Below are 21,100 nucleotides of genomic sequence, written 5' to 3'. Positions count from 1 at the left end.
ATGATCAAATTTATTCAAGACAGTTAGCAGATGTGGCAAATTATTTAATTGCCTTTCACATCCAAGTGATTCAAAGAAAACAAATTATTGTGATTCATAGCTGCATAATCAGTCATCCATTTAAACACTTGCCAGTTATATTAAAAAATAAAAGTGAAAGAAAGTTATGTAGACCAATAAGAGAGGCAATTATAATGATAGCAATACATCCATATCTGAAAAAATGTCCATAACTCATCCCTTTTAAAACTATAATTAAATATTTTATTATTCATAATGACCATTTAAACAATTATTTCCATGGTCATTTAGTAACAAAATATATACTTAGTCTAATGATTTTTAGTACTTTTTTCTATTGTTATTTTAAAAATATATGGAACAAAATGATTTTCCTTTCTCTTGCTTTTCCATTGATAAAACTAGGACTGAATAATTGTGGTAACATAAATGTCAATATTCATTGGGGTTCATTTAGTTTGAGAAACATAGGGTCACTCAAGTTACTTTGAGGAAACTATTGCTCTCATATACATAGACTAGGGTTTAAACTGAGATGTATCGGAAGGAGAATGTGGTCTAGTTACCAGTGAGTGACTGCTTTCCTCTCATAGCTCTCGTTCTTATTTCTTCTCATATAGCTTCTGTTTCCATCACAACTACCTCTCCATGTTCAAAGCTTTAGATCATCAGTAATGTTTGTGTGTGGATGATACAGCACAACTTCCTTGATCACTCCCTCTATATCCTGACACAACAGCATCAGCATCTACTGCTGGGAAAATTGCCCTCCGTATTTTCTCAGATTTTCCTGTGGAACATGGAATAGACCTGCTTTCTCTTTTCACAAACACATCACAAGTCATGGTCATTCTCTTCCTCTGTGGTGTATATCATCAGATAAAACTCTAAACCTTTCTCCCATTGGAGTTGGTCAGGGAGGATGGTATGGCATCTTGTAAAATCTGGCTGCCTCTTTACAGAGAACATAATATGGAAAATTAAAAATTAATTATTTAAAAGAAAACAAAAGGAGTAAAAGAAATTCAGTACAGATACAGCAAATAGAACACAAACGGCAAGATGGCTAACTTAAAGCTACACATATCAATAATCACATTAAATATAATTTATAAACACTAACAAAAAGGTAAAGAGAGATTAAATAAAATACAAGAAGCAACTCAATGATATCTAAAGGAAATTTACTTGAACTGTAAAGAAGATGAAGGTTAAAAGTAGAAAGGTAGAATGAAGATGCTTCAAGAAGCACTAATTATAGAAGAACTGGAGTATTTATGGGACTACGTAGCCTTCAGGGCAACTTTTCTTCACTTTCAGAGCCTTTATGTTAACTTCTGAAGTTATGGGCTTATAATTCATTAATATGCTAGATTTTGTATCTTTAGTGTCAAAATAAAATTGACATGAAATTTTCCTAGTTAACATGTTTCTCCTCTTTTAAGTGAGCAAGTTATTATTGATACAACTTCACCATTCTGCAGTCACCATTCCTGTTTTTTATATCTAAGTTGTAAATGTCATAGTAGATATAAAGTCCTTATATTTTCTGAGGGTGTTCAAGTCTTTAAGTATTTTATTGTAGTTGAAATTTTTTTTTACATGTTTAAGATTTACAAAGTTGGATGCATTTTAGCATCCCTCTTTTCAGCAAGATTAGTTGTTGTTTTTGTTTGTTTGTTTGTTTTGGCACTGGAGCTCAGAGGCACTGGCTGACTAAGAAACATCAGTAATCCTTTAGATCTCAATAAGGCTGATGAATCAGAACACTCAGAACCTGAGTCAAGAATAGCTTACAGGATAACCTGTTTTCTATGATTTTGCCTTATTCATTAAGCTTGACATTTCTTAGATAGAGTCTTGTTAGATAGAGTTTTGTAACATGTCAATGTGCTGGAGAAAATGAGATTGCTGAAATGCAGTAGACATTTGGAAAAAACATAATGTAAATATGGACAGCATTCAAAATGAGCCAAAATTTTACTAAGGAAGCTCACTTTTTAGAGACTTTAAAGACATGAGATTTGTACATACTTAGTCTAAAACTAAACATTTAATAGTCCATAGTATTAAAGTTTAAATTTGCTTGTGAGAGGAGTACTTGTTTTGAATATATGCAGTTAGAGATAAAAGGCTCTCCAAATAGAAAGTACAGTGAATTATTTATTTATTTATTTATTTTTAATTTTTTTTTTTTTTTTTTTTTTTTTTTTTTTTTTTTGGTGTGTGTGGAGGTATTGGGGATTGAACCCAGGGGCACTGAACCACTGAGCTACATCCCCAGTCCCATTTTGTACTTTATTGAGAGACAGGTCTCACTGAGTTGCTTAGTAATTTGTTATTGCTGAGGCTGGCTTTGAAATCTGGATCCTCCTGTCTCAGCCTCTGGTGCCACTAGGATTACAGGCGTGCACAACTATCTCCCAACTATAGTAAGGTTCTTGTTGTTTACAAAAAGAAAGGCATTCTCCGAGGAGCAAATGGGTATTTTCTTCATTTTTTTTCTTTAACATCATACCTGTGTTTTTCTATAGTAAATGAAAATGAATGGTTAATACGTAATACTATTTTATCTGGTATGCTGGCACACACACCTATGATCTCAGTGACTTAGAAGTTGAAGATCACAAGTTCAAGGCCAGCCTCTAAAATTTACTGAGACCCTATCTCAAAATAAAACGTCAAAAAGGGTTATAAATGTAGCCCAATACCAATATAACAACTGCAATAACAATGTTTTTATACTTTCCAACTCCTTCAAAACATGGGAAATTAGTTAGTAAGGTTACTAGTAAAATCTAGGATCTACACCAATTCAGATTACACATATCATTTAAGAAACTATTTAATATAGTCTTTCTAAAAAATTCAGGCTTTTGAATTGGATTATATAGAAGAGATGGTATTGAAGAAGTACATTATCAAAGGAGATTTGCATTAAAGGTTGTAAAGAAGCATTTTATCATTGTGGACTACAGTTTTAACGATTCTCACTTTAGATGTGATACAAGTTGGAGTAATTTAAAATGAAAATAAATGGAGAAAACAAGAGTGTAAGGAAAGGAAAAGCAGACAGAAGCAAGGTGCAGAGGCACAGCAAAAGCTGCTCTCCTGAGCTGCTAGATTTATTTATTTCAATAGGTTACTTTAGGTCATTGGCATCATTAGTACCTATTGTTCATTGTTACTACTACTCAGGTTATAGACTTAGCAACATTATGCAGCCTATTTCTCAGTTACATACTAAGTTGCATTCTGCAATGTTAGGAGCTTTGTGTAGATCTCAAGAAAGTTCATTGTATAAAGTTACTGTTATGTAGACAGATTTGGGCTCAGTGAAACACTGTGGTTGTCTAACAAGAGAGTTCCTTTATTCCCAGAATAAAGGAAGTAAAAGGCTTAGTAAATACCCAGAAGCTGAGTATCTGAAATCAAGGTCGAGGTTGATAGACTCTATCTAGTACAGAGCCTCCTCACAAAGGACATTACCATAGCAGGTAGGCATTGCACATGTATTAGTTATCTTACTAATTGCTGGGAGAAACTTCAGAATATTCCAAGTATGGAAAACAGGGTTCCTGTTACCCCTTGGCAGTTTGCTCACCAGAGGAACCCTGCCTTGTGTTTTTCCACAGCCAGAATCCTTACACAAGAGTATATCACGATATGTATTCCAATAAGGTGGTTAAATATCACATATTTAAATGTAAAACTAAGGATGATAAAATTATTTTCAAAAATATTATTTATTTCTTAATTAAAAATCTAATTTAGCCAGATTTTAAGATTTTATAAAAACAAAAACACTGAATTCTTTCTTAACAAGTCAGTTTTTTTAAGTTTGTTGTTTTACTTAAAATATTTTAATGTAAATGCTGTTATTTACCAAAGTAACTAATTTTTGAAAATAAATGTGATGGTTTTGCTTATAAACTGAGATAAAATTCAAAATAAACAAATTATCATTCATAAAAGAATATTAGAAAACAAATATATTTCAAAAATAGAATTATTTTAAATGTTTAACTGTATACACATACATACTTGCACTATAGAACACATTCACATGTTTTATCTAAAGTCATCTTTATTCCCCTAATCCTCATGTGGATTTTACATTTTTTTTTAATTTTTTTGCCTAACACTTGAATTTGAACCCAATTTATTTATCTTCTCTCATTTCACTTTTCCATTCACTGTATATGTTAGCTATTACTCTTTTGGCTATTTATGATGTAAAGAAAATGCTATCTTTAGACAGGCTATAGATTTATTGGCAGCTTAGCTGGGAGGGATATCTGAGTATTCACAGAATTGATAAGAAAGAAAGAAAGAAAGAAAGAAAGAAAGAAAGAAAGAAAGAAAGAAAGAAAGAAGGAAGGAAGGAAGGAAGGAAGGAAGGAAGGAAGGAAGGAAGGAAGGAAGGAAGGAAGGAAGGAAGGAAGGAAGGGAAAAGAAAGGAAAGGAAAGAAAAGAAAAGTTATAGGAACCACTAGAATTCCTTCTTTTCAAATAGTGCTACTTCCATACAGATGTCTGCATACAGGCAACATGGCAGTTGACTGCACCAACTTAAAAATTATCTCAGAAGTAGAAAGACCCTACTCTCAGCATCAATTCTAAGGAAAATTTCAGAGTGTTAATATTCTAATCACATGATCAGACCTAAATCAATATTTCTGCCAAAGGGATGGTGTTTGCTATATACCTTAGCTTGGGTTCTTTCAAAAGAAGAATCAGAAATAATAATATGCATACAAGTTGTCTATTTTAGAGACAATTCCTGGAATTATTACAAGGGAGTGATGAATAAAACAGAGAAAGGAGGAGTGCTTAATGAGCATGTCATTGAAATGGGCAACGTGTCATTGTTGAGGTTTTGCTTGCTGGAGAATGATTTAGAAATCATCTAGAACTACCTTAGGCCTTTCTGTGGTGCTGTAACAGAATACTTGAAACTGGATAATGTATAAATAACAGATGTATTTCTTATAGTTCTGAAAGTTGGAAAGACTTGCATATCACTAGGTCCTTCTTGCTGCATTAACCTACATCAGAAGGCAGAAAAACTAAAGGATATTTCGTACATGCAGGCAAGAGAGAGAAAAACAAACAAACAAACAAAAAAAAAAAAAGAAAGAAAGAAAAAGAAAAAGAAAAAAAGAGAGAGGGAAGAATTTTAAATCCAATCCTCCTTCAGAAACCCACTCCTGCAATAGCTCATCCATTTCTGTGGAAGTAACATTAATCCACTCTTGAAGGTAGAACCTTTGGAACCCAACCATATCTCAGTACTGTTGCACTGGGGACTCAGTTTCTAACATAGATAATTCTGGGAACACATTTAAATCATAGAAACTACACAACTCAGAGTTTTTCACACTGAACAAGAAAGCTGAGTACTCATCCACAAATCATCCTTGTGTATTTTCCTGCCACAATTTCAGAACCTCTTACTGTATTGGACTTTCAGGTTGGTTAATTTGTATATCTCGCCCTTAAAATTTACATTTCTTGAGGATATGTCTTTGCCATGTTTAATTTCTCTAGAACCTTTCTCAAGAATTTACATGTCATAAGAGACCACGATATTTGTTGAGTCAGTTAATAAAGGATAACATTTTTAGATTTCCAGTATGCTACCAGCAAGTAATTACAAGACTGATGTATGTGATATGTAGATAATACTTTTGAAAATAAAAATAAATTTTGTGTACTATAAAATAAATTTTTAGTAGCATAAATTGATTGCACACTAAATAACCAAAACTAACACTATTAGGGTGTCAAATCCCATTTGTTTCTAGGAATCTTACATAATTGTATTTACTGTTGTATGTGCTATATTTTAGTTAATAAAAAACTGATTCTTTTCAATCACAGATATTTCTTCATACAAATAACATACTATATAAAACAAACCTGTATTAAGTTATTACTTCTGCTTGCTTCTTTGCCTACCTATTTTCTGCTACAAAATACTCATTATGCATACAAATCAAATTAACTCAACTTAGTTCTAATCAAAAGATAGAAGCATTGTCCTGACTTTCTCTAGCAAAACATGATCACAACAGTTTTGGTATTTTTATTATCATAAATTTTTTAAGATTCTCATGTTGCATGAAAATAAATTAGATTATTTGCACTATAACTTTCTGTCAAACTAACCAAAATAGTTTACCTCCTGAGGAGTAAGTTTGTCATAAATTCAAAGGACTTCTACTTGGTGGTTTTTCAGGGTGTATCAGAATGCCATTTACAGTTATCTACATGTAGTTACATAATTACTCTAGATCTAGAATTTTATGTATGTTCATACTTAAATGATGATAGACCCTTGGAACCCTTAAGTTTCAGTTTTGTTTTGTTTTGTTTTGTTTTTAATGTCCTGCCATTTTTTTTTATCAGCTGACACAACAATTTGCAAAAAGATCCAATAGGGCTTCCATATCCCATATCTGTAGAAGATGTTGTCTTATGTTTCCTTGTTATGTCTCACAACTAAACTGATCAGGGTAACTTCAAGTGAATTTGGGGAATAGATAAAGACATATACACAGAAAGTGCCTTTTCTTTGGGTTCAATGACAGCTCCTAAGTTGCAGCTCCCACAAGGGGGACAAGGCAGGCAAGAAAGAGAGTGAGGAGAACATGCTGAACCCTTTTATTGGGTAGAAGGCATTCAAATGTGGCAAGGGGTCAGGTTTCAGGGGATTGAGTCTAGCTTTCTGATGTTTTTGCTGTCAGCAAGTTGATTGACATCTAGGAAGGCATGCCCATCTCATGTGCTGTGTGGGGATCATAGGCAGAGCAAGGGAAAAGACCCTTAAGTTGCCTGCCCAAACAGAGGGGCAATGTCTGTTCAGTCCACCCTGTGTGTTCAGTGCTCATAGTTGACACACACACAGTCCATGGCTGGCTTGCCACATCTCCACATTCTCATCACTCAGGGCTAAGGGGCCCTCGGTTTCTATGTGGCAGTTCCCGACATTTCCTTATACTTTTAATTTTGATACCTGTTAAAATGGAATTTGACCCTTTCCTTAAGAAAACCTATATCTTTAATGATAGCTTTCAGGTAAACTTATTTAATCTTAAATAAAACCTATAAAAGCAACTCATTGCATAACTTCTCATTTTAGTTTTCTAAGGTTATACTTTTTAAAGCAATGTGAGTCTTTAGTTTTGATCTATTCCAGAGTTTGAATTACTAATGAAACTGGTGTTTTTAGATGACACTAGATTCCCTATTTTACCAAATTTCCTTCTGAGTTCTTGTCTCGCAAATTTGAAGAATAAAATCCATTGACAAAAATGAAAGGTAAGAGTAAGTGGAATAAGATTCATTTAGGTGAGAAGAGATTGGAACCTTGAGATATGGGAGGGGGCCAGATAGTAGAAAAAACCCTTTAGATGTGCTTGCTTAGGTGCTTATATGGTTTGGGGTAGAGCGTGGAGAAAAATCTGTTAAACAGGCATTGAAAAAGTATTGACTGTGTCTTTTATACTGAATTTTAATCTTTTCTTTGAGTCTGATCTGGATTCACTTTCAACTTCCATTTTTTAGCCTCTCTAGAAAAAAGGAGTTGGCTGAAATGTTCCCACAGGTGAGCCTCAAAGACTTTTACCTTTGAAATTCACCTTGATGGTGCCAATTAATATCTCTACTAGTTAGTCTCTGGGTGTGGCCTCTGCGTTTGAATCAGACCCTAGTTGGGGCCCACTGCCTGACCATTATCTATTCTTACTCACTAATGGCAATATTAAATAGGCATTATTAGAGCAGTTAGGACTGATTTAGAGAAACTCACTCAGTCCAAAGAATTTACTAACCTAGTCATATTTCCTTGGAATTCTTGGTATGAAATCTCAAGGAAGAGCTGATTTTACTTCTTAAAATAGTTAAATCTAATTTACCTCAAGATATCTCTGTGATTCCTCAGGTGAATGGGAGGTATTATTGCTAATTTGATACAAGTTTTCATGATATCTCAGAACTTATTTTTCCCTCACCCAAGAGCAGTAAATGAACCTTATTGTATAAAATATTAGCTGTATTTATAAATTTCAAATTAGTGATCAAACTATTAGGATTTGGGAAAATAAGATGAGTAATTATAACGTCCTTCCTCAATAAATATTTATCTAATATTTCTATTCTGAGAAAGTAAGTAAAATGGATAAAGTAACATAGAAAAATCCTCCCCAGTAAATTAGCTCTTTCATTAATATTGAAAACTTTCTCAAAATTTTTTACTTTTTGTCTTTAAGAGGAAAATTATTTATTTTAATTATGTGCTTCATAATTACAGAGGTTTTCTGTAAAATTAAATGTTTCCTTTATATTTGTTCTCCTCTATCTTGCTGTTTCTGTCTCATTGCTGAAAAATAATTTTTTGTGTACTCTAAAAAGCCTTTGTCATTAAAAATAAAATCAAGCCCACAGGGTGGCGCTGGCTTGTAATACTAGCAGCTCCAGAGGCTGAGGCAGGAGGATCAGGAATTCAAAGCCCTATTCAACAAAAGTGAGGTGCTAAACAACTCAGTGAGACCCTGTCTCTAAAAAAAAAAAATGACATAACAAATAGGGTTGGGGATATGGCTCCATGGTCCAGTGCCCCTGAGTTCAATACTAGATAGCAAAACAATAACAACAACTAAACAAAATCAACCAGCTAACAAAAAAAAAAAAAAAAAAAAACATTATTGATAGTTTTTCAGTTTCTAAATCCAGTTCCTCATAGGGCCCCAAAACTTCTGTCATGTACAAAGTTCCAAGGACTTGCCCTGATATTCTTAAAATTGATTACCTATATCTTAAAGAAGATCTCAAAGGTTTTTCAAAACAAATGGGAAAAAGTGTTGAATAAGATATTTCATTCACTGTTATAGTCTAATCTGGCTTTTTAAAAACAGAATGCTAAATAATTAATTGCCTTTATCTTGAAGGGACCCCATTAAGACTCAGTAATAGGGAAAGAGAGATGAACTCATAGGTAAACAATAGAAAATAGATTATAGTTATAAACTGCTAAATGGAATATAGTTTTTGCATTTGCTAATGACATACTCCAGTTACTCTGCAAACCTTCCATGAGCTTGTGTTTTGCTAAAGTGTTCCTAGTGAAGATGGTAATAACTCTGGAGTATCAGTCTTCTGTATGGCTTAATTCAGGAACTCAAATAAAACCCCTTGATCTACTCATATTTCCTTACATAGGATCTTTTTAATGGAACAAAATGATCACCAAAATCACATGATGGCACATAAGCAATCAAAGCATGAAGACCTGATAATTTTAGATAACTTCAGAACAAATGTCACATGGAATCATTTGATTATTCTATCTTGGGCTTACTCCTACCTTTAACTAATTGTTATTGTCAAGAATAGTATAAGACTCTTCAGGAAAGAGAGGTTGTTACCAAAGGAGAGATAATTCCTGAAAGAGACAAAGTAAAGAAAGGAAGGAAGGAAGGAAAGGATGGGAAAAAAGAAAGAGTTAAAAAGCATTAATCTCTGGCTGTGCACCATGGCTGTAATCCCCGAGGTTCAGGAGGCTGAGGCAGGAGGATTGCAAGTTCAATGCTAGCCCCAGCAATTTAGGGAGGCACTAAGCAACTCAGTGAGACCCCATCTCTAAATAAAATATAAAATAGGGCTAGAGATGTGGCTCAGCAGTGGAGTGCCTCTGAGTTCAATCCCTTGTTCCCCCCACAAAAAAAGCATTACTCTCTTTTCCCAATGTTATATGGGTTAAATTTTTAGATATATATTTTACAATATGTTTTTAATGCTTGAATTTTAGTTCTAATTTTGAGTCATATGCTCAACCTATTCCCCAAGGAACTCTTCCTTAAAGATAAGGGCAATAATTATTTATTCTTTTGTCCAAACACTCCAGATTAACCTCTAACACTGAAAAGTAAATATCTTATAGGTTTCTTCTCACCCATTCTTAACCAGCCATTATTCCATAGGAACAATGCATGAGTAAATAAACATTAAGACATACATAAGTTTTACCTTCTCTACAAAGGCAATGATGACTTCCATCTGCTGAAGTCAGGCATGTTGCATTGTTTCTGCAAGGCTCATTGAGTAGATCACAGGGGTTAGAGTGCTGATGGCAAAATTGTCCAGTATAAAAGGGTGGGCACAGGCATACAAATTGCCCAGGGATGGTAGATTCATGACAGAGAGCTCCATTCATGCATGGGTCAGAATCACATTCATTTATTTCTTCACTACAGTTTTGTCCGGTCCATCCAGGTGCACATTCACAGCTGAAATAAAAATTTCAGGAAATGTTAATGGTATTTTTTCAAGTTTATCTCATGCACTTATTGTGTTGCACCAAACTATGTGGTATTTTAAACTTATAACAGGATTAATAAATTATACATAGTTGAGAAACATTGTTTACCTAATTTTCCTGGAACATTTTAGTGTATTTTACTATCAAAGTGACTATATTGACTGAAATAAGATTTAAGATGCATTTAGTTAAATTTCTAACATAGGCATCTGAAATATATCAGATTATGATTATTGAGCTGAATTACCAATTGAGCACATTTTCCCCACCATTTCGTTAATGTAAAATATATTTTTTTTTACAGATAAGATCACTTTTTATAAGCCTGAAATGAATTCAATGTCCTTAGCAATATGTGATTCTTGTAATCACCAGAACTCTTAATAAAGTTCTCCTTTAAACATCTATGTTTGGTTTCAATTTTTTATTGGCTTACTCACTGAAATATTTGACATATTTTTAAAAATATTTTCCCAACTGGTACTGGAATAATGTGAAAAACTGAATAGAAAGTAAATAATTAAAAATAAAAGCATTTGGATCTTGTCTGCATCTTACTGACTCAGTCTACCCCTCAACCACCCAATATGTACCTTAGTCTTCAAATGCCAATCACCTTTCATCAAACTAGCCTAGTTCTGCTCCTAAGAGCAAGATGATTCTAACAGCGCAGAGAAGGTTTTTCACATGAAATATTATTCACATAAGGTGAATGAATATGCTGTAATGAAACCAACAGATGGAGAATAGATGCTTAGATTGTTCACCAACTAGTTAAGTGGAAGTCAATCACAAACTGTACTTGCATTCAGAGATAGAAGTTGAATCAATTTGTGAGAAATGTAGAATTGCCTTCTTGAGTAACTGTACAATTCAGGCAAGTAATAAATCATGAAAAGAGGCAGAGGAGACATCTAAAGATCTTTTTCAGAGAAAAAAAAATTCATTATTGACAAATTTGTATTGTTGTATAAGTCATAAGGAATACCGGGAAGCTGAAACTAACTCTCTGGCTTAATTGATAAGAAACATTGTGCTTAAAAGATGAGGGAAGGAAAGAAAGGTAGGAAGGAAAGAAGATGGAAGGAAGAAAGGAAAGAAGGAAGGAAGGGAAGGGAATCACCAAATTTAACTTTTTCAAAGCACCAGAAATATTATGACCCTTTTGCATCAATAAATGATGAAAGTGAAAAAAACAGTGAAAGGAGATAATTGCATGAATGGTTTATACCAGCATCTGAAATTGAACCCTTAAGTAGATATAACAGCCATTGAAATAAACTAAAATGATAAAAGTTAATGCTCACTAGTTCATTAAGTGTATTAGATTTTACACCTAATGCCGCAGTCCGGCTGCAGCAATGTTAGAGTCTGTAAACAAGTCAAAATAACACCTGGCATTTTGCCAGGAGAATGTTAGAGTTCGTAAACAAGTCTGGATGGTGCTTGGCAAAATGCCAGAGGGAGTGGTTTGAGAAGTAACAAAACTGAGCCATTAAGTGTGGAGATTCCTGATTGGTTGACTGATGTATCTAGTTTATGTTAATTAGATAAGCTGTGTGGAATGTATAAATACTGCTCCTGTCCTGCAATAAACGGCTCCTACTCCTGCTGTATCAACGTACACAAGTTATTCCTGTCCCCCCCCCCCCCCCCCCCCGTTATTTTGCTGCAGCCAGACTGCAGCAACCTAATTTTTTGAATTGGTAGTGTGTGGAAAGTAAACAACACTGTATAATTTTCATTTTTTTTTTTTTGAGATGGCATCTCACTCTGTTGTCCAGGCTGGTCTCCAACTCCTGGGTTCAAACAATCCTCTTGCCTTAGCCTCCCAAATAGCTCCATTTGTAGGCAAGTGCCACAGTGCCCAGTAATTTCTGCCTTGTAAATTTAACTTTCTTTGAAAAATATGTTCACACAAGACAAATTTTACAACTGAAAAAATTCATACTTTTGTACTATGAAAATATGCCTATGGGTATATTATTTCCTTTAAGAATGAGTAAAATGCCTTGATATTTTACTTTCCTTTTGAAAAAAAAAAAGTGGACTAATTATATGATGGATATCCATCCTAATTTGCCTGGACAGTCCTGGTTTAACCTGTTGTCTCAGTGTAATTATTTATAGGGCTACTTTTTATTTTCCCAATTTCTGTGGTGCTACTATTCACATCTTGAATTATCTCCTATATACCAATACTGAAATGGAATATTTTTAAAAAAAATAAAATGAAGAAACTATTTGGCCGCTCACTTACTATGCTTTTGCATGATTTTACATTACCCTCAAGTTTCTTGCCACAGATTTTCACGAAATTCATCAATTATACTGACTTGTATCAAAACCATTTGCATGACTTGTTTCTACTATTAAGCATCTAGTCTCTACAAGTAAAAGGATAATCTACATCTCTAAACTATCATGTACATATTAAAAGTTGAAAATAGTTTTAGTGTAAATTAGTATAAGGTCTTTGATGTCAGAGTTTGACAGACATGTCTAAATTCTTTCATTTGATGAACTAATGATGAAAAATTTAAATCAACTGATAATTTCATACAACTGTTGTAAAGGTTAAATGAGATTGTAAATAAAAAGTGTATATATATATATATATATACTTAAGTATATATCTGTATCTTTTTATCTCTATCTCTGTATCTACACTGTCTATGTAAATGAGATGTGTACATTGCCTAGCTACCTACTTTGGTTATTAGGTGCTGTCATGGAATTAAAAAGAATTATTTGTTGTCTTATCAACCTAAATAAAATTAAAGCTTCAATAAGATAGCATAAGTTCATTCATTTTAAATATCATTACTATAAATATAACTGTTAGTCAGATTATAGGGATCAATAAGCATAGTAGGACAATTTCAGGAGTGGATAAAAGCTGTAGAATTAATACTTTCTTAATTTGTAATCACTATCACATTGTGAGAACTGGTCCTAAGGTAGGCTGCAAAAATAGTTAGGTATTATTCTTTATTATATTTCTTATAAGTATACATAATTTTAACCTGACTAATTTAAAATCACTTTCTTTGAATAGACGATAATGATTGAATATTAGTACATGTGCTAAGCATTTGTTCTATCCTTTCAAATAACAGGTGGCCAAAACTTCATGTGGTGTTGTTACAAGGATCAACCCCAGGAAAGCATCTGGCAGTTTGTCAATAGGACTTATGAAGCCAAGGCTGAGTCCTGTGGACAGGAATGGATATTTTGCAGGAAATAAAGTTTCAAGGAACAAAAGCACTACTAGTAAGCAACAATCAAACCTAAGGGTTCATATTTTGAATCTGCTTTTTTACAGGTCAGAGAAACTAGTCCTTGATGGATTGAAAAACATATTTTATGTGAGAGTTCCAATCTGGTTTTAAGGCTTCATCATGAAGTAATTTGAAGATTCAGGGTGATCTGGTAGAATTTTTCAAACTCACAGCTAGAAACAGTGATTTCATGGACTTAAAATTAATACAGCAAGAAAACACATTTGGCATAACTTCTCAAGTGTATGATATCTAGTAGTAAACACTCAAAAATAGATTTAGTGTATGCTTAAAAAATTTGTGCAAAATACTTTGAACTCCTTTTAAATAGCAAGAACTTTTCAAACTTTAGTAGTTTAAAGACTAGAACTGATACTGGATTATAAAGCAGATATTATTGTTGAAAAATTGGCAAGAAGAACATTCATTAAAATATTCATTAGCTTCAAGAATCTTCATAGAGACCTATTTTGAACATTAATCATTCTTTTTGCCTTCCCATAATTATTGGTATTTTGTAACTAAGCATTTTTCAAGATGTTTGGACATGTTTTATAGGTAAAGACATATAGGCTTTCTTGGCTATAAATTTACAAATAGAAATTTAAAAGAATATTTCATTAAATAGTATTTTCTAACAAGAATACTTAATTACTCATAAAAGCAGTCAGGAGAATATTGTTTACCAGAAGTTGGGGCAGGTGTGGGTTGGGGTGATGTTAGTCAAAGGATAGAAACTTTTAGTTAAAAGAACTAAGTCAAAACATCATTTTGAATCATACTTACTATAGTTAATAACAATGTATCATACACTTGAAAAGTGCTGAAGGGTAAATATTAAGTGTTTTCACCACAAAAAGTGATAAATATATGAGAAAATGCATAGGTTAATTATATTAATTTAATATTCCCAATGTATCCATAAACCAAAAAATAATGTTTTATAACATAAACATGCTCTCTTTTTATTTGTGAATTTAAAAATAATTAGTTTACTTAGTGTTTCTCACAGTCATTACTCATATAAAAACAAATTGAAACCAAACCATGTAGTAAAAAAAGAAATAATAAGACTATAAATAATAAAATGAATTCTTATCCTTTAAAATTCTAACATTTGAGGACACAGAAAAATGAATTAAAATATGGGTTATGCTACTAAGCAATTCATTTCTTACCACATTGTTTTATCTACCTGTTCTACCTGATGATTGTATCATAAGGTGCATTATTAACAATGAAATATTAATAATGAATTACTAAATGGTAACTATTACAGGTTTATCCACTACAGTCTTCTTGGAAAGACATGTGAGAAACTATTTAGCTTATTTAGAATGATAACATTTATTTTTTAAATACGTGTTATATTAGTAAACATGGAAAGAAGAAAATGGTTTTAAGACCACTGTGAAGTACACAACGAAAAGATTAAGATGCAAAACCATCCAAAAAGATGAACACAGGTAGAATGAAAGGACGGAGCAGTCTAAACTGTAAGGGCAGTGCCAAGAGTCCCAGAAACAAAAGCAACAACAGAAAGAGTGAATTCTACTCTTGATAATATTTATGGTTTTGTAGCTGCTGTTTTTAAGCATGGAAATCAGACTGTTATAAAATAGAAGATGGGTTAAAACAGTGAGGGCTTGGCAGTATGGAGATGATTTAGGAAACCATTGCTTCATTGCTGATAAGAGACTGTGAAAAGCCAAACAAAGCCAACATTGGGGCACATCAGATTTGAGATGCATTTATTTGGGCTGGAGAATATTTTGGAAATGTTTAGCATAAGCAAATGATGCAGAGTGAAAAGTCACAAGGACTCAGCATATTTTACCTTTAATATTGGAAAGATAATGATGCCACCAAGTAAAAGAGGAATGGTAATAGATGCTTAATAGAATAACTAAAATTCATGATTTCAGATGATGTTCTCTATGTAGTAAGAAAGTCAAAGATATAACTTGGAGAAGAAATCAAGACATGCAATAACACTTGAAGGGCTAGTCTAACTAGCATTATCTAGAATGACTCAATCTCAAATGACTTTACCGTTGGCTTTGACTTTACCTTCTTTACAAAATGTAAAGTTTATTCATGAAGCATAAAGGGATCACTCATTATTGGTTCATTATTCAGTATTTTATAGAATTTTAAGAATCTTTGAGTGAGAAGGAATCCTATGAGATGAATTTAGTATAAACAGAGGTCTGGGGCTGGGGATGTGGCTCAAGCTGTAAAATGCTCGCCTGGCATGCGTGGGGCACTAGGTTCGATCCTCAGCACCACATAAAAATAAAATAAATATGTTGTGTCCACTGAAAACTTAAAAATAAATATGAAAAAATTATCTCTCTCCTCTCTCTCTCTTTAAAAAAAAAGTCTGTCAGAAAATACACTTTTATTTTTTATGTCTTTGTATGAGGTAAACAGGTTATTGAGTAATATATCCTAATTTAATTTTGGAATTTTGAATATTAGTTGTCAACATATATTCTCTGCTCAGGCTATGTCATTTTATACATTCCCCCCCCCAAAAAAAAAACATATAGTTTAAATTTTGGGAAAAATACTATTATTTATATATGTATGTAAACTATGCACCATTTTATATTGACATGATCTCAAGCTACTCTCTGGGTCAGTATCTCTGAGAACCACTCCATGTTTTTCCAAGATTCAGAGTATCCCTCATTTTATAGCAAGAAGCTAAGGCATCAGACAAGCAGAGGCAACAAATCCATCAGATCAAGTCTCAACTGTACACATATTAAAACTGGAAGTAAATCAGATGGAGCTCATGCTGTATTTTTGAGAAAGCAGGTATTTAATACAAGTAAATCTGAGAGTACAACAAAGTCAACCATATGCTGGTCAGGGAGAATAGTGGTACCTTTTTTTTTTTTTTACCATTGTAAAAGCCATGAAAATGAAGCATTTTGTCACTGAGACAGATGATCAGAGTAGAATAGAGTTTTTTTTCCCTATAACTACAAAAAGCTTAAGCAATTAATCATTAAATGACTCTTTCAACAATATCTTGAATAAGGCTGAAATGAAACTCTTGCATAAAAGGCTAACTGTAAGACTACATAGTTGAAACCACCATTCTGTGAGTTAGCCGTTGATCTAAGCATATGGCTAGTGCTGCAAAGATGAGCAACATGAACAATTTTATGTCCAACATTGGATACAAGCACTGTGTACATTAAAAATGTATAAGTTGGAGGCAGAGAAAGAGGCAGCTGAGTAAGATTACCAGTGATTGTCTCCCCACAGACACTGTTTAAACAGCTATTCACACAGTAAATCACCTTCACAAGAGCTAGGGAAGTTAGGTGAAAGCCATAATGCCTTATGTTAGTAAAGAGAGAGAAAGAGAAAAAGAAGGGGAAAGAAAAAGAAATGAAAAGATACATTGACAAGACATGAAGGAAAAAGTGGTTCAACAGCACAACTCCCCCAGCTCGAAGCAGTCTGGAGTTCAGGTGTAGTGAGAAGGAATTCAATCCAGTTTTTAGACTAGAATTTCAGTACCAGGTTTGTTACAGTGAAACCATGGGCCAGGCAAGAACCTCTCAATCCTTTCCCTGAGGCCAACATTCAAACATTCATTGACTGAAACTCAGGAAATATTTTAACCAGATAGCTGAATGCCTCCAATAATCCACCCCCAACCTCAGGTAGCAGAGAAGGAAGCACAACTCAACCCAAAGGGGAATAAAGCACAGAAGCTGGCACATCTTTGTCTTGGATCTTAGTGTTACACCTGCTACAGTGAAACCTAAGACCAGGCAAAAACCCCTATATCCAGGTCAGAGCTTGCAGACAGGGATTCTAGACTTATCATATTTATTAGTACATCTTTCTCTTTCTTTTTTCATATTTTTTTCTTTTCTCATTTTAAATCATGTTAAATTGTTATCATTTCAAAATAGCTTGTTATAATCTAAAGGTATTTTTGTGACCATCATGAAAACTTCAAAATGAAAAACTGTAATGGACAAGACAAATATATTATACAAGAAATCAAAACACATTCCTAGTGTGAATTATTTAACCACAAAGGAAGATTAAAAGAGAGTGCAAAAAAAAGTACAATAAAACCAGAAAGTAAATTACAAAATGTGATAGTAAGAACTATCAATAATTACCATGACTGTAAGTGAATTAACTGGTCCTATTAAAAAGACATAGAGTGAAATATTTATTTATAAAAATTTTAAATAAATAAGTAAAAATAAAATTGTTTACAAGAAACCATTGTACCTCTAAAGATGGAAGGCTATACATAGATTAAAAGAGAAGAATGGAATAAGGTATCCCATGAAAGTGAAATAAAAATAAACACTAGAAGGCTGGGGATATAGCTTAGTTGGAAGAGTGATTCCCTTGCATGCACAAGTCCCTGGGTTCAATCTCCAGCACCATAAATAAATAAATAAACACTGGAGGAGTCATAATTATATCACATGAAATACACTTTAAAAGCAGTGAAAAGAAACAGGGAAGATCATCATACAATGATAAAGGGGTCATTTCAGCAAGAGAAAATAACAATTCTAAGTACCTGTGTACCCTAAACCGAGCACCCAAATATTCAAACTAAAAATGTATAGCCCCAAAGGGAGATATAGACATCAATGATGGGCACTTTACCACATCACCTCCAGCAACAGAAAGATCATCCAGACAGAAAATTGATAAAAGAAACAGTAGTTACATTGTACCCTAGAACAAAGAGACCTTAAAGACATCTATGGAATGTTCCATCTAATAGCTGCAGGATAAATTTTCTTATCATCAGCACATGAAACATTTTCAGGATAGATCATATGATAAGCTTCAAAATAAGTCTCAATAAATTTATTCAAAATTGAGATCATATTGAGTATTTTCTCTGACCACAATGCAATAAAACTGTAATCCCAGTGACTCAGGAGGCTGAGAAAGGATGATTGAAAATTCAACACCATGCTCAGCAAGTTAATGAGGCCCTAAGCAACTCAGAGAGATACTGTCTGAAAATAAAATATGTATTAAGAAAAGGGATGGGGATGCAGTTCAGTGGTTAAGCACCATTGGGTTCAATCCCACTACTAAAAAGAAAAGAAAAATCAGTACAAGAAAAACTTTTAGTTTTTAAAGTACATGGAAATTAAGTAACCTGCTCTTCAACAATTAACCAGTCAAGGAAGAAGTCATGAAGGAAAATTTTTAAGTGTTTTGAAACAAATGTAGACAGAGATGCAGTAAACCAAGACATATGAAAAATAGCCAAAGCAGTATTAAGAGTGAAGTTTATAGTAAGCAACAACTACATCAATTAAAAAGAGAGATCAAAAATAAACAACCTGTCATTGTCAAGGAACAAAAAATAAATAAACAAACAAACAAATAAATAAATAAAACAAATTCAACCAAAAATTAATAGAAGGGAAAAAGCCAAAATAAATAAAATAAGCACTAAACAAAAAGAAACATAAAAAGATAAAAAGTTGGTCCTGTGGAAACAAATAAAATTTATAAACTCTTAGCTAAACTAAAAACTTCAAAGGAAAAGAACATTCTAAATAAAAACTGAGAAGGGAGAAATACAACTGACACCACAGATTAAAAGTATCATTAGGGATAATTATAGACAACTGTACACCAAAATTTTGATAACCAAGAAGAAATTAATAAATTCCTAAACACATACACCTTTTCAAGTATAAATCATGAAAATGTGGAAAGCCTGAACACAATAATAATAGTCTATGAGACTGAGTTAGTAATAAAGAATCTCCCATAAAAGAAATTCTGGGACCAGACACTCATCACTGATGAGTTACATTTAAGGAAAAATAAAATCAATTCTTCTTAAGTTATTCCCAAAATTAAAGAGGAGCAAATTCTTCAAAACCTATTCTTAAAGGTCAACATTAGCTTGATACCAAAACCCATCAAGGATACAAACAGAAAAACAAGTAAACAAAAGCTAAATATATATCAATATACTTGATGAATATAGATGAATTACATTTAATGAACATAGATGGAAAAAGCCTCAACTAAATACTAACAAACTGTATTTAAAAAATTACAAAAATTATTCTCCATAATCAGGTGGGACTCATCTAAACAATGCAAGGATGTTAAACATACACATATTAACAATCTGTCCAACACAAATTCCCCACAGAAACTAAATGATCATCTCAAAATATGCAGAAAAGTTATTTGGTAAAATTCAATATCCTTTCATTGTCAAATGCTGAACAATTTAAGCACAGAAGGAATGTTTCCATTATAGTTGGGATCTGGAATGTTCTCCAAATGGTCATGTGTTGAAGACTTGGTACCCAATTAGTAGCACTACTGTGGATTAGTGGTGATAGAAACATTAAGAAGTGGGGTGTAGTTGGAGAAAGTAAGTCATGGGGGGGCAACACAATGACCTTGAAGGGTATATCTTTTCTCTGCCTCCTTCCCCTCTGTTTCTGTGTCTGTCTGTCTTTGTCTCTGTGCCTCTCTCTCTCTCTCTCTCTCTCTCATTTCTTTGCTTCCTGGCCTCAGTGAGGTGAGCAGCTTTCCTCTTCCATGCCTTTATCCATAAATGTTTGGCCTCACCCCATGCCCAAAGTAAGGAGGCAAAGTTATGATGGACTATAACCTGAAACAGCAAGACTAAATAAGTATTTTCTCTTTTAAGTTGACTTTTAAAAGGTATTTTGTTATATCAATAGAAATTTGACATAGTATATTATTATTATAGGTCATATACAATAAGGCCATAGTTAACATGAATACTTAATGGGGAAATGTGAAAAGCTTTCTGTCTAAGGTTCTCAACAAGAAAAGGATGCCCACTTTCATTGCCTTTATTCAACAAGTGCAGGAAGTCCTAGCCAGAGCAATCAGGCAAGAGAAAGAAATGAAAGGCATCTAAATTGGAAAAATAGAGGTCAAATTGCTACTGTTTGTAGATGACAGGATCTTATAGATAGAAAATTTCAAAGCCTACATCAAAAAACCATAGATATAGTCCATGCTTGTATAAATATATCAAAATAGATTCTACTGACAGGTACAACTAAAAAGAACAAATAAAAAAGACTACTAGCGGGGTTGGGGCTGTGGCTCAGTGGTAGTGCACTTGCTTGGCATGTGTGATGCACTAGGTTCAATTCTCAGCATATAAATAAAGTAGAAACACATTTGTTAAAAAAAAAAAAAAACTAGACCTAATAAACAATTTTTTTAAGTTTCAATAGAAAGTTAAAATATAATAATCATTAACATTGGTTTACATCAATAATGTGAAATATAAACTAAGAAGGCAATCCTGCTAAAGATGTCTACAAAAATATCCAGGAAAGATATAAATGAACTATAAAGAAAGAAATTAAAGGGGATATAAAGCAATTGACAGACATCCACTATTCATGGATTAGAAAAAGAATCAGTACCGCTAAATGTCTACTGTACCCAACTA

General features: G+C 33.1%; 1 protein-coding gene across 1 annotated transcript in view; it reads right to left on the bottom strand.

The window, feature by feature from the left end:
- The window catches only part of Eys (eyes shut homolog), a 1,581,889-nt gene that overhangs the window by 1,051,608 nt on the left and 509,181 nt on the right, over window positions 1-21,100 (bottom strand). The window contains 1 exon segment of the mRNA XM_071613805.1: window positions 10,051-10,310. Within this exon segment, the coding sequence (XP_071469906.1) occupies window positions 10,051-10,310 (260 nt within the window).

This window comes from Marmota flaviventris, chromosome 6 (genome assembly GCF_047511675.1).
Source record: "Marmota flaviventris isolate mMarFla1 chromosome 6, mMarFla1.hap1, whole genome shotgun sequence".
Lineage (NCBI taxonomy): Eukaryota > Metazoa > Chordata > Mammalia > Rodentia > Sciuridae > Marmota > Marmota flaviventris.
The sequence above is the reverse complement of the archived record's forward strand: the minus strand, read 5'-3'. Positions and strand labels throughout refer to the sequence as shown.